The 13817-nt window shown below is 50.5% G+C and overlaps 2 protein-coding genes across 2 annotated transcripts; both read right to left on the reverse strand.

Annotated features, from left to right (window-relative positions):
- Positions 1-3746: 3746 nt before the first annotated feature.
- Positions 3747-4979, reverse strand: LOC311252982 (uncharacterized protein; the record flags this gene model as incomplete). The annotated part of the gene is made up of 3 exons (XM_084346645.1): positions 4932-4979; positions 4724-4782; positions 3747-4609 (listed from the first exon to the last, which is right to left on the reverse strand). The coding sequence occupies exons 1-3, from the start codon at positions 4952-4954 to the stop codon at positions 3747-3749; spliced, it is 945 nt and encodes a 314-aa protein (XP_084202771.1). The 5' UTR covers positions 4955-4979.
- A 734-nt stretch (positions 4980-5713) lies between these two features.
- Positions 5714-13485, reverse strand: LOC311253588 (uncharacterized protein). Its single transcript, XM_084347654.1, has 13 exons — positions 13344-13485; positions 12072-12613; positions 11771-11982; positions 11564-11638; positions 11250-11434; positions 10351-10796; positions 9914-10238; positions 8993-9761; positions 8696-8908; positions 8349-8596; positions 7986-8257; positions 7612-7854; positions 5714-7427 (listed from the first exon to the last, which is right to left on the reverse strand). Exons 2-13 carry the CDS (start codon positions 12611-12613, stop codon positions 6782-6784), a joined length of 4176 nt encoding a protein of 1391 aa, XP_084203780.1. The 5' UTR covers positions 13344-13485; the 3' UTR covers positions 5714-6781.
- Positions 13486-13817: the final 332 nt, after the last annotated feature.

The following is a 13817-nucleotide window of genomic DNA, read 5'->3' on the forward strand; positions in this document are numbered from 1 at the left end:
TCTTCATAACGCACAAGTCTTTCGCCTTTTACTAAAGACTTCCGTGGAGAGGAACACCAATGAGTTGAAGATATTTTTGGCAGGCTTTGCCGTTTGGCTGAGCCTCGTGCATGTGTGAAAAGCAATACAGCAGTCCTTCACCGGACTCGGGGCTGAGCCAGGGAGCGCTTGGGAGGAGCCGCTAAGCACAAGCCACTCCACTGCGCAGTGCAAGTGGCACACCGCGACAAGTGTGAAGCGTGCCAGGAGGTGGGCTCAGGCAGCAGACGACTGGGGCTCATCGCTTCTCGGCCTTTTGGCTAAGATCAAGTGTAGTATCTGTTCTTATCAGTTTAATATCTGATATGTCCTCTATATGGGGACAACATATCAAATGGATTTTTAGCCTCGGGAGCTGAAACAGGGGCTTGCTCCGTTCACTCCACGCATCGACCCGGTATTGCAGCGCCGCCGGGAACGGTGCACCCCTCTCCTGCCTTGTGGAAAATCAATCAGTGTTGCAGACCAAAAGGCCTTGACAAGTTGAAATCACGGCAGAGAATGGGCAGCAAGAAAGAAGGCTGACAAACCGCAGCGAGAGCTGCGCTTTGCGTAGTCAGAAAAGGAGGCAAAACTGCCTCGTCGTGACCGTTGCCCAAAACCTGCTGAGTGTGCCCTGCATTTTCCCTCCGCCGTCCTCAACTGAAACAGAGAGTCTGGAAGCGGCCACGTGTTTGTGCCGTTTGGTGGCCTGCGCCCAACGAGCAGGCTTTTCTCTCTCCACAAACCGGTCGAGTCGAGCCTGGGATAATGTGGGGGCGGGCGTGGCCAGGGACTTTGGTGAGGCTCACCATGAGAGCAGTGCCTGGGACCACAGCTGCCTTGGCTGCTGTCGAGGAGCGGAGCCGTACTTACTCGGGTTTCTCTTCATAACGCACAAGTCTTTCGCCTTTTACTAAAGACTTCCGTGGAGAGGAACGCCAATGAGTTGAAGATATTTTTGGCAGGCTTTGCCGTTTGGCTGAGCCTCGTGCATGTGTGAAAAGCAATACAGCCGTCCTTCACCGGACTCGGGGCTGAGCCAGGGAGCGCTTGGGAGGAGCCGCTAAGCACAAGCCACTCCACTGCGCAGTGCAAGTGGCACACCGCGACAAGTGTGAAGCGTGCCAGGAGGTGGGCTCAGGCAGCAGACGACTGGGGCTCATCGCTTCTCGGCCTTTTGGCTAAGATCAAGTGTAGTATCTGTTCTTATCAGTTTAATATCTGATATGTCCTCTATATGGGGACAACATATTAAATGGATTTTTAGCCTCGGGAGCTGAAACAGGGGCTTGCTCCGTTCACTCCACGCATCGACCCGGTATTGCAGCGCCGCCGGGAACGGTGCACCCCTCTCCTGCCTTGTGGAAAATCAATCAGTGTTGCAGACCAAAAGGCCTTGACAAGTTGAAATCACGGCAGAGAATGGGCAGCAAGAAAGAAGGCTGACAAACCGCAGCAAGAGCTGCGCTTTGCGTAGTCAGAAGAGGAGGCAAAACTGCCTCGTCGTGACCGTTGCCCAAAACCTGCTGAGTGTGCCCTGCGTTTTCCCTCCGCCGTCCTCAACTGAAACAGAGAGTCTGGAAGCGGCCGCGTGTTTGTGCCGTTTGGTGGCCTGCGCCCAACGAGCAGGCTTTTCTCTCTCCACAAACCGGTCGAGTCGAGCCTGGGATAATGTGGGGGCGGGCGTGGCCAGGGACTTTGGTGAGGCTCACCATGAGAGCAGTGCCTGGGACCACAGCTGCCTTGGCTGCTGTCGAGGAGCGGAGCTGTACTTACTCGGGTTTCTCTTCATAACGCACAAGTCTTTCGCCTTTTACTAAAGACTTCCGTGGAGAGGAACACCAATGAGTTGAAGATATTTTTGGCAGGCTTTGCCGTTTGGCTGAGCCTCGTGCATGTGTGAAAAGCAATACAGCAGTCCTTCACCGGACTCGGGGCTGAGCCAGGGAGCGCTTGGGAGGAGCCGCTAAGCACAAGCCACTCCACTGCGCAGTGCAAGTGGCACACCGCGACAAGTGTGAAGCGTGCCAGGAGGTGGGCTCAGGCAGCAGACGACTGGGGCTCATCGCTTCTCGGCCTTTTGGCTAAGATCAAGTGTACTATCTGTTCTTATCAGTTTAATATCTGATATGTCCTCTATATGGGGACAACATATTAAATGGATTTTTAGCCTCGGGAGCTGAAACAGGGGCTTGCTCCGTTCACTCCACGCATCGACCCAGTATTGCAGCGCCGCCGGGAACGGTGCACCCCTCTCCTGCCTTGTGGAAAATCAATCAGTGTTGCAGACCAAAAGGCCTTGACAAGTTGAAATCACGGCAGAGAATGGGCAGCAAGAAAGAAGGCTGACAAACCGCAGCGAGAGCTGCGCTTTGCGTAGTCAGAAAAGGAGGCAAAACTGCCTCGTCGTGACCGTTGCCCAAAACCTGCTGAGTGTGCCCTGCATTTTCCCTCCGCCGTCCTCAACTGAAACAGAGAGCCTGGAAGCGGCCGCGTGTTTGTGCCGTTTGGTGGCCTGCGCCCAACGAGCAGGCTTTTCTCTCTCCACAAACCGGTCGAGTCGAGCCTGGGATAATGTGGGGGCGGGCGTGGCCAGGGACTTTGGTGAGGCTCACCATCACCCTCCTTCTGTCCTTCCTTCCTTCCTTCCTTCCTTCCTTCCTTCCTTCCACACACAAAGGACTGACCCCACATGGCAGCTGGTCTGTCTCTCTGTGAGCCCCCCAACAACTCAACAAGTCAGTAAATTGATGATTTTTCTAATGGAGTCTGGTGACAACTGAATTTGACATATTTACAATAAAATGTTGTCTTCTTTCATGAAGTGAGTCGGAACCATTTGACAAAGTTTAAGTTTGAAAATGTTGTACCTTTACCTGTCCCCACCCCCTGTAGGAGGAGGGGCCACGTGTTAAAGGACTGTCAGAGGGCGCACCATGACTCGGAGGGGCCCGGGTCCAGACCCATATATAAACCAGACTGTCCCCACTGTACTGTTGTGTAACTCCGGTTGCACATATACTAAAATTGGAACGATACAGAGAAGATTAGCATGGCCCCTGCGTAAAGGCTGGGTAAAATTCCTCGTGGGGCCCCCGCCGGCGGCCCCACCGCGCCGCAGCCCCTCGGGAGAAACCAGCAAGCTAGGGAGAACGGCCGGTAGGATATGAGGCGTGGCCCTATATGCAAAGTAGCCATGTGTCTCCCGAGACAGCAGCAGCAGAGCGCGTCAACAGATAATTACATCTATCGAAGAAAACTTCTGTAGGAGCCAGGTTTCATTAATTGTAGTGACTAGTTAGTCCTTCTCCTTTGTTCACTACTGGTTGTGAATTGTTTGTTTTGACGTGTACTTGAGCGAATAACCAAGGAAAACGTCCTTTGTGTTTGATATAGTAATCGTTATTTAATTTCTTTACAAGGCCACAAACTTGTCCATAACTCCATCTTCAAATACATCCGAAAGGAAAAAGCCAATGACAAAGTAGGACTTGGAAAATATCAAACGTTTATTATCAAAGTGCAACAACACACAGCAATAAAAAAATTAAAAACACGGCACACAGGTTGAATAAATATACAAAATAGAAAACGTCACACCGCACAAATAAAAGATTATGGGCATCCTTCAAGTGCGCTTTTGGACTTTGCCGGGCTTCTTCGGGGGCACTTTATTTGGGGGTCAGTGTATTTTGGAGGCAGCTTGGAGCGTTTTTTCTTTCACTCTATCTGGCACGGTAACGCGCATCCAGCGCCTTGGCCTCCAACAGCTCCTTTCGTAGCTCCTTCCAGAAGTTCTGGGTTTTTTGTTTTACTCTTTCTTTGCGCGCCTGCAGCGTCTTGGCCTTCAGCTGCTCCTTCCGCTGCTCCACCGTCATCCCCCCCCTCTTCTCTGTGAGCCACTGCTCCACGGTGCGTCCCTGTGGGTCGCTTTTCTCGCAGAAACTCTCCTTGGCCAGGCCCGAAATGCAGTGTCCCATCTCCTTTGTGCGCCTCTCGCCGCACTTTTGGCATAGCCTGTAGCCGAACTTTTGTCTTTTCGCTCGCTTGGCTTTGGCGCTGGTATTACGCACCTCGCGCGCCTTAGCTTTCCTCTGCTCCTCCGTCACCCCACCCCTCTTCTCGGTGAGCCACTGCTCCACAGTGCGCCCTTGGGGGTCGCTTTTGGAGCAGAAACTCTCCTTTGCCGATCGCGAAACGCAGTGCCCCGTTTCCCTAGTGCGCCTCTCGCCGCACTTTGGGCAGAACCTTGCTGTCTTTGACGGCAATTTCCCGTGGCGCATTTCCCAGAATCTCTTGTGAAGGCGCCAGGAGGTCGTCCTCGACACCCCCCTGCACAGGAGCCATTCCTCGAGGGTCTTGCCTCCTTCCAGGAATGACCCCTCCCGTGACTCGCAATATATGAGCCCCTTGTAAGCCATGTGGGTGCAATCCATGGGGTTCCCACAGTGTGGGCAGTTCTTGGTGGCTGCCCCAGAGGTGGATGGTATTGAGGTGGCCGCCTGGAACTCACTCAGGCTGGGAGGAGACCAGGTGCTGCACTGTGGAGACTCTGTCGTCCATGGCATGTCTGCCTCATCAAGGATGACTGCAATTGATAAGAAAGCCACCAATTATTCCTACTATACACAGAATGTCTTTGAAAATACTGAAGCCACACACACAATGACCTGCTGAGATATGAAACATGACATTCACCCACCTTGTTCCTCTCTGGGCTCCTCAGTCACCCCCTCGGTCACTCTCTCTCTGGGTTTGCATCTACAGGACAAAAACAAAGTTAGTGATGTGACAGAGTCCCTTGTTCCTTTTGTTCCAAACTCTGACCCAAGAGCCAGGCTGTGGCTGTGAGCTTTTTTCTAAAAAATAAGAAAAATAAATAAAAAGAGTGCCATTCAAGAGTTGTTTACCTTATATCGTCGGTGCTGGCCATCTTTGCAGAGTAAAGAGAAGATGATGCCAAGCCACCTCTGACATTTGTAGTCCACAGAGGAGGCATGTCCTGCCCCAAGCCCACCCCCTTGTCCCCTCAGTTCCACCTGTCATCAGGGTAGGCTGATCCAAACAGCAATTGTTTAAGATAAAATGTTACCAAATATCAGTATCATTTAGAAAAATAAAATGTCTAGCTACTAGTGTGTGAGTTTTCTTTCTCCCTGTCCTCCCCATTGGTATTACAATTCCCTACAATCATTATACTGTAATTTGAAGTTTTTTAAATATATAGCAGGCGGCAAACTTGTACATCAGAGCCATCACAAGGTCAACAACACAGTAATGCATGAAAAATGAAAGCTGATGGAGAGGCTGGATATCATGTTTCCACACAAACACACATCACACTGCATGGGAAATGAATACTTGTTCCTGTGGACACTCAAATTGAGCTTTACCTTGATTATTATATTTTCTTCTCTTCTCAAACTAGTTACAATAAATGGTCGTAGGGACCAAACTGAACCACTCCTCTCCTCATCTTTAACTTGCATGCGTCACAAACCCACTAAGCCACAAAGTGATAGCTTTCAGGGAACAAAAAATAGAGCAGAAAACGCTATTACACTCAGTAGACTACATGTATGTACCCTCTGGAAATCCCCCCCACATCAGAGACTCTACAGACCTCACATTTTTTTTCACATTCAAAGTGTTTATTGTTATGTGCACAGTAAATAAACATGTACACAATGTAAAAAAGAAACATATATAACCAGGTGTCTTTGTGTACCCTGAAAAGCACTAGTATTATAGTAGTATTATACACTATTATTATAAACATCCATTTATTGCACTTTTAATTTTACAAACAAGGAACAACAGAACAAGAAGGCACATGTAGGTAGTTGATAATAATACCAAAAGCACTAATAATAATAATAATAACGGTAAATAAGATAAATAAGTGGGTATGTATTAACATGTACATACATACATCCAAACGTAGTCGGCATTCTAGTTGTAGAAAATTGTATATTCTCTGCATATACACACATTATCATTAACATGTGAGCTGCAGAATTAAATGCAGTACAAGTTATGTAAAACAGAAAGAGCTAGCTTACAAGTGTGTGCATGAAATGAGGAGCTACAGCACAAGTGTGTCATTGCAGGAATCACAACAGGCATGTTTGGTAATGACTGTTGCCTGCTGGGTCTGTTTTTGCAATGTCCCACAAAGACAAGAAAAAGTGTCAGACAGACATAAGCATGTGAATAGGAATAACCAGTGTTTCGACACCAAGGCCCATTAAGGTGATCAGCATATGAGTAGAACTCAACAGACCCTGCTGTGAGGCAGACGTCAGAGCAGGCATACATGTGCAAATGACCAGTTGTCTCCCACACTACCTGATCGAAGGTGCATTGAGGTGGTTTAGCATATGAGTAGAAGTTAACCAGCCCTGGAAATAGAAAGATTACAAACGAGAATAGTTGTGTAAATGAAGTTGTCTCCTACTCTAAGTTTAAATGCCCTGTGAGGCTGGCAAGCTATTTTCAGGTGAATCCTTTCAAAGTATAAAATAAAAGAAGATCCATCATTTGATGCCCCTGTAAAGCACTTTGAGTAGCCTTGTGTGTGAACTGTGCTTTTTTTTTAAAACTTTATATTTTTATAAACGGATCACATCACCTAATGAGTTGTTTGAACAGTTTAAATTGAACAAGGCAGAAAAACTATAACTACAAACGAAAAAAAAAAACAGGAGGCCAGGAGGTAAACAACTGTCAGTGTCAGTGTCTGACAGGAGCTGTCAGATCATCACTGCTCCCCCTCCTCTCGCCTCTTCTCCTCCAGCCACTGCTCCACACTTTTGCCCCCTGCCGTTGCCCGGCAAAAGTGAAACATTGTTTGGTGCTTTTTGCTGTGGAAGCGACTGTGTCCAAAATGTTTGGTTTTGGGCTGCTTGCAGAGGCTGCAGATGCAGGAGAAGGGGGCTTTTGTCTTATATTCTTCACCCTTGGTCTCCGCATCCTGCCTCTGCTGTTGCAGCCTTCGTCGCTTCCAAGCAGTGGTCTTTGGTAACCTGGGACAGGCGGCAGCAGCAGCGGCTGCAGCAGCAGCAGCAGCAGCAGCAGCAGCGGCTGCATTGTCACCCGAAGCCATGGTGACAGTCGCAGTGGTGGCTGCGGCGGCAGATGCACCGGGACGAGCAGGGCCAGCAAGGTCAATGGTGTCGGGGGCTTGTGAGGGGCCCGGTTGGACAGATGCACCGGGGAGGTGCTGCGGTCTCTCCATTGATGGGAGTGTCGGCCCTGGTGCCACGAGGGGAGCGGTCATCAAAGGGAGCAGCTGTGGCCTCTCCCTGGCTGGCAGCGTGGGCTCCGGTGCCACCGCGAGGACACTGGCATCTGGCACAGCGGCCTGGAGGACGTGACCCTCCAGCTTTGCCTTCCTCCAGTTGAACCTAGAGGCAGGGTCCAAACAGGTTTGCGGTTATTAAAGCGTGTCACGTCATCACATTTTTCATATAAATCAAGTCGCTTTTGGGCAAACGCGTTCCTTATCGAAGCCTTACGACAGCTTGGCATCTACAATGCGACTATAACATTGGATTGGATTAGCACATCTCCCAGACGACAGCTACTCACCACTGCGTGAGTGTCCGGTGGTTCAGCTCGAACAGCTGCAGCTTTGTCCGGAGGGTGGGGTTGCTCAGCACGCTGTCCCTGATGGTGATGTAACTCCGCAGAACCAGGGACCAGCGGTTGATCCGGACACCTCTCGTGGTTCGGTTCTGAGGATGGGCCCTGCAAAGAATAATGCAGATCGCCTCCACCAGTCTGCTGGCATCGGGCCTCTGCGCCGGGCCGCTGCCCTGACTGTGAAGACACCTGCGGAAACAAAATGTCACGCGGGAAGCAGAGTCAGTTAAGTCCCTTGACTCAGTGTGATTTCGCTATAGGTAAGCATCAAGCCATTTGAGCAATACTTCATCTCATCGGCTCGGCTGCGTGTCACTTACCGCTTCATGCTCTCTAATCCAACTGTCACATCAGTGGGAGCGTGAGTGGTGCCAGACTTGGGCTTTTTAAATCTCCCCTGAGAGAGATGGTCCCTGTACCGCTGTGGATACTGCACAGGGCCCCTGTCACTCTCTGGGAGTTTATTCCACAAGCCCAGGATCTCCACCTCCATCGCCTGATGGACGCGCCCGACCAGCCACAGTTTGGCCAGAGACTGGGCCAGGTTGAGGACGTGCTGGTAGCCCGGGGAGCCGTCGGGGCACTCGCACTCCTACAGAAGTCAAATGAAAAAAGTCAGTCATCACGCCACTTTGAGGCTGGCTGCCACAGAGCTGGCGACAAAAGGTCAGACGATCGTTTACCTGCTCGGCCTCCGGAAGGGGGTCGGCCTGCTGGGGAGCGGCGGCCTCTGGTGTGGGGGGGTCTTCCAAGAAATTCATGTCATACATGTATTCCTGAAAGTTTCCCTCATCCTCCCCGTCCTCCTCGCCCTCTGCCTCCGGCTCCTCCTCCTCCTCCTCCGCCTCTTCCAGGACCTCAGGGTCGTCCGGCATTTCCTGCAGGACTCGTCCGGTCTGGGCAAACAGGTAGTTGACCCCGATCAACTCCCCTGCGTTGCGGCACAGAGCACAAAAGGTATGAGATACACTGATAATATAATAACAAATAAATGTTTGCACCTGTGCGTCCGTCTCCTTTTCTCAGTTACCTGTGTACTCTCTGGGCCGGGTGTAGCTGTCAAACAGCCGCATCCCGTACAGGGCTTTGGCCAGCTGGTTGACCGTGTCCTGGTCACGGCTGCTGTAGCTCCGCTGCTGCTGCCTGCCCCCTCCCGCCACGATGGCGCGCCCGCGGTCCTCATTCCACCTCGTCAGCCCTTCCAGCAGGTAGAGCTGGAAGTTCAAGGCGCTGGCGCTGGTGCCTAGAAAGAGGACGTAGAAGTTAAGCACAAACCTGCAGACACTCGGTGTCGTTTACATTTGTATTTCTGGTTTTGGACACTTACCGGGGATGAACCTGTTTAAATGGAGGTGGAACGACTCCAGGGAAGTCGTGCCACGGGCGCAGCGGTACACGGGCAGGCTGACCCCTCCCACCGTCACCTGGCCCATCCTGGTGTACAGCTGCACGCCTTCGGGGTCCTGGATGCACCCCAAGTGCTGGCGCTGCACGCTCCAGATCCCCTCCACCCTGTGCCGGTCCAGCAGGAAGATGCCCATGGTGTCAGTAACTGCCCCAAAGTGCCGCAGGGCCTCCTCTATGAGGCGCTCGATGTCAGCGGCCTTGCGTGTGCGACGGCGGCAGTGCCGAGCCATCTCCCTGAGTGTGACCCTGCTCCAGGCGGCAGGCCCCACGGCCTCCTTCGCCCTCTTCAGCAGGGCCACGTCCTCCGGGTCCCAGGTGAAGATGGCGGCCGAAAGGCGCCGCATGAAGTGGCCGTAGAGGGGGTGGCTGTCGGTGGTCACTGTCGCGGCCAGCCTCCGCATGAAGTGCCACACGTCCAGCCTGACCAGGACTTGTGTCCACTCAGGAAAGAGTGCGGTGGCCGCCGGTGTGCCTCCCGTGGTGGAGCAGCAGTCCCGGTCCACGTACAGGACCGTGGGCGGCTTCTGACTTGCTTGCCGGTAGCGCCTGACCAGCCCGCTGGCCATCTCCTCCAGCCCATGGCCCTCTGCAGCAGTGAGCACTGAGATGAGCACCTGCCCGTACTCATTGCCGACGCTGGTCACCCACTGGGCCGTCCCGGCCCCATGGCCCGCCAGCTTCCTGGTGATCTACAGAACGGCAAAGTACATACACTATAAGGACTGCTAATGGTTAGAACAATGCGCGTCATATCACCGCCCATAACAGCTGTGTACATAGTAATTACATGGTCTTGCATTATGTTGCACAAAATGATGTGGAGATGATCTGAACAGTCTACCTTTTTAGTGGAGTCCATCTTCAGGATTGAGCCGAAGACAGACGTCAGCTTTGCCCTCATCTCCTCCAAGCGAGAGAAGCTGTCGGTGGCGTAGGCCCAGAGGATCCACTGCCGGGTGGGGACGGGGTCTATCTGAGGGAGGGCTGGGGGAGGCGGCGCGCTCACTCCTGGCATGATGAACCGCTTGTAAGTGGCCATGAAGCACACGCAGCGATCGATCCAGGCCGCCGTGTGCTGCTCCACCAGGTAGGAGCGCAGGCGGGCGGCACTGTTGCCCAGCGTCCTTCCCCTCATCTGACCCAGCACCTTCTTGTCACAAGACAACCTACAGAACAGATGGGATAATATTTAATATATATATATATAATATTGTAAAAACCCATGTGTAATTCATTTGTTTGTTTCAGTGTGGGCAACATGTATAGTTTGTGATTTACTTGTAGGTCAGCACAGCAGGAAACTGCCTCCTGTACTCCTCCTCCAGCTGGGAACGAATGCTGCCCCCCCAACTGGCCAGCTTCTTTCCACAGCGACGGCACTCCAGGTACTCAGTGCCCATGTAATACCAGCCGTCGCAGTCCAGCACCTTGCGGACGGTCTTATATAGGCCGCACCCCGTCATCTTGTGGGTACACACCGGGCACTTGATGTGGCACTGCCACATCTTGTACGGTACCCACAAGAAGAATGGCCGCTGGAAAAATGCGTCTGGCAACGCAGGCGGCTGGTAATATACCCGCCTGGGTCCAGGAGGGAAGTACCACAGCTGCAGCTCCGTTTTCAGCACCATTCTACCCATATTATCAATTGTGAAGAGGGCATGGCTCACCCAGGCTTGCTGCACCTGCGGCAGTGTGTACTTCCAGCCCTCTGGAAGCAAAACCTGAAATTACACACATACACCAAGACACAGAGATTAATATAACAATAATAACAACAATAATAATAATAATTAACAGACACAGCGTAAGAGGTCAAATGAAATAAATAGCATTTATAGCTTTAGAAACCAATAATTTAAGAACAGAAATAATGATAACAATAAATAAAATAACTAAAATTGAGACATGTAATAAATAAAATAAATACAACGACTAATTTAATATAATAAACTGAAAAGGTAGGAATAAGAGTGAAAGGATGACATCACATAAGGGCAAGTCTATAAAAATGGGTTTAAGAAGTGATTTAAAAGAAGTTATATATATATATATATATATATATATGTGTGTATGTATGTGTATATAATATTTACACATACGTACATACATTTCACGACATTATAACTCCTCTTTGGCAATAACTGGAACATTTAATATTTTAACAGATTACTAACCTCAGCAGGCCGCGGCCCAGTTGCAGGTCTCTGTTTTGGAGCTGGTACTGGGGCAAGTGCTGCTGGTGCTGATGCTGCTGGTGCTGATGCTGGGGGTGCTGATGCTGCTGCTGGTGCTGATGCTGGGGGTGCTGATGCTGATGCTGATGCTGCTGTTGGGGGTGCTGCTGCTGATGCTGCTGATGCTAAGATACAAAAAAGACAAAAGACATGTGACAGGTGGACAAATGAAAATGTTTTCACCTGGCATTGTGCATTATTCACTTATTACATTACATTCAAAGTTGTTGCGAAGGTTATAGTGATGTAATTACCTGAACAAATGGCCTGCTCCACTTCCACAGCAGCTGCCACCAGCTCCAGGTCATCATCCTCCTCTGAAGAGAGACCTGAACACACACACACAAGCGCGCACACAGAAAACATCACAAATTATTCCAAATAAACTCTGGCTTCTCTGTCTATATCATAACATCTGCACACAAAGCAATGTCGGTCAGCTTGTAAGAAAGGCTACGTACTGGTGATGACTTTAATCCGCTTCCTCGGTGAAGGCAAAGCGGAAGACGCGGCTGCCCTGGGGGGTGGTGCAGTAGAGGAGGGGGTGGCTGTGGAGGAAGGTGGGCCTGAAGATGCTCTCTTTATCTGGTCCCTCCTCAGCACATATTTTTTCAGGTGGTCCATTTTTGAGCCCACCGACTGCACCTGGGCCTTCCTCAACCACATCCTGTAACTGTGGATGGATGAGGCAAGGTTAGAGTAAATGAGGAAACAGCATTAACCTTACACCAGTGTTTAGTTAAGACTCAGTCTCTGACTCACCTCTGCACAATCGGGTCTGCCGACTCATAAAACTCCCGATAGGTGAGCTTGGCGTGCTCCCCAAAACCCACCAGCCTGCCATGCTGCTCACCAGCAGTGGAGGCCGAGAGGGAGCCATCAGCCATCCTCCTCTGCTGGATCGCAGACCGAACATTTGGGAACAGCCTGACGTACCGGGACAGGGCATCTTTGTTAACCATGATGGGTGTGGTGGTGGTGTCACCCGACTCACGCTCATTCTGGTGGCTAGCCATGATCATGGTTGTATACCCCATATCATGGCTAAGCAGCCAGTGGAAAGTCTGCCCCCTGTACTTCCCAAACTGGATGCCATGCTGGCTGAGAATCAGTTTGGCGTCACTGGTGTCTCCCTCAGCTGCCACGACTAAGGCAGTCGCCTCATTCAGCACGGCGGCTGCGCCCTTCGCCCGGTACGACTTGACTCCCTGGTGCTGGCGGATAAAAGCTTCAGCCTCGGGAGAAGCCTTCAATATCAGCTCATCCGAGCCGGCCTGCAGACAAAAGTCTGGCATATAGTCCATCTGTAGACCAAAAACAGCCAGAAGTTAGACCCGAGAAGCCAAGTGATAACACAGAACTGTAAACATGAATACTAATGTACAATGTGGCTATTAAGTGATTCTGAAAACAATGACAGCACATCTGCCTCATCTACATTGGAGTGCAACACTGGTTAAATGTTAATGAAAATGCACCTTGATTTACTGTAAATATAACTAAAAAATACACTCAAAATGGAATAGAAAGCAGACTGTAACACTAGTTACATGTTAATACACATTGTAGATGTGCATTTCAAATTTGAAAAATGCACCGTGACTTGAATGAATGAAATCAATGGGGGAAAAATACAGTACAGTACAGTGCGCCGTGAATTACTGTAACTCCACATTGTAATCAATGGCTCGCTGGTCGCTAGCTACATTACACCATTGCAATTTGAAAAATGCGCCGTGAATTACTGTAACTCCACATTTTAATCAATGGCTCTCGTTGCTAGCTACATTACACCATTGCAATTTGAAAAATGCGCCGTGAGTTACTGTAACTCCACATTGTAATCAATGGCTCTCGTTGCTAGCTACAGTACACCATTGCAATTTGAAAAATGCGCCGTGAATTACTGTAACTCTAATTAAAAAGTTACTCAAGATTGAACATGAAGCGTCTCGTACAAAGTCATTTTCAATAGCTCGTCGCTAACAACAATACGTACAAAAACTCATTCAGAAACAAACTTTAGCATCATACCGTCGTCGTTGTTGTCTTCTAATGTTGTCCACTCTATCGAACCTCTCCGGCAGCGATGATAGCGACTGAGCTCCGTCTCGATATTGGAATTAATAGCGGGCCCAACCGACCAATCACTGCAGGAATCGTAAGGGAGATCCCAGCCAATCAGAGGAGGACTCTTAGGGAGAACCGTCCAATGGCAAAGGGAAGCTAGGGAGAACCAGCCAATCACGGTGTAAGGCGGGCTCAGCTAGGAAGAACCTAAGGAGAACCCAGGGAGACCCGAAGACACTCCCACCGTGAGCGCAAGGATGACACGCAAATTCGTGAAGCGTTTCTCATTTTGTCTGAGACGACTGAGACATGGGTCATCTGGTGTGATTCACCGCCGCGTCGGCAGTGGGCGCTGCTGCACCGCGTCAGAGCACAATGACTGTCTCTGTTCATCCACTTTACAGTTTTTCTCAATTGTTAAAACACTAAAACCCATTG

Source organism: Pagrus pagrus (assembly GCF_965226575.1).
Source record: "Pagrus pagrus genome assembly, chromosome: 24".
NCBI classification, from domain to species: Eukaryota; Metazoa; Chordata; class Actinopteri; order Spariformes; family Sparidae; genus Pagrus; species Pagrus pagrus.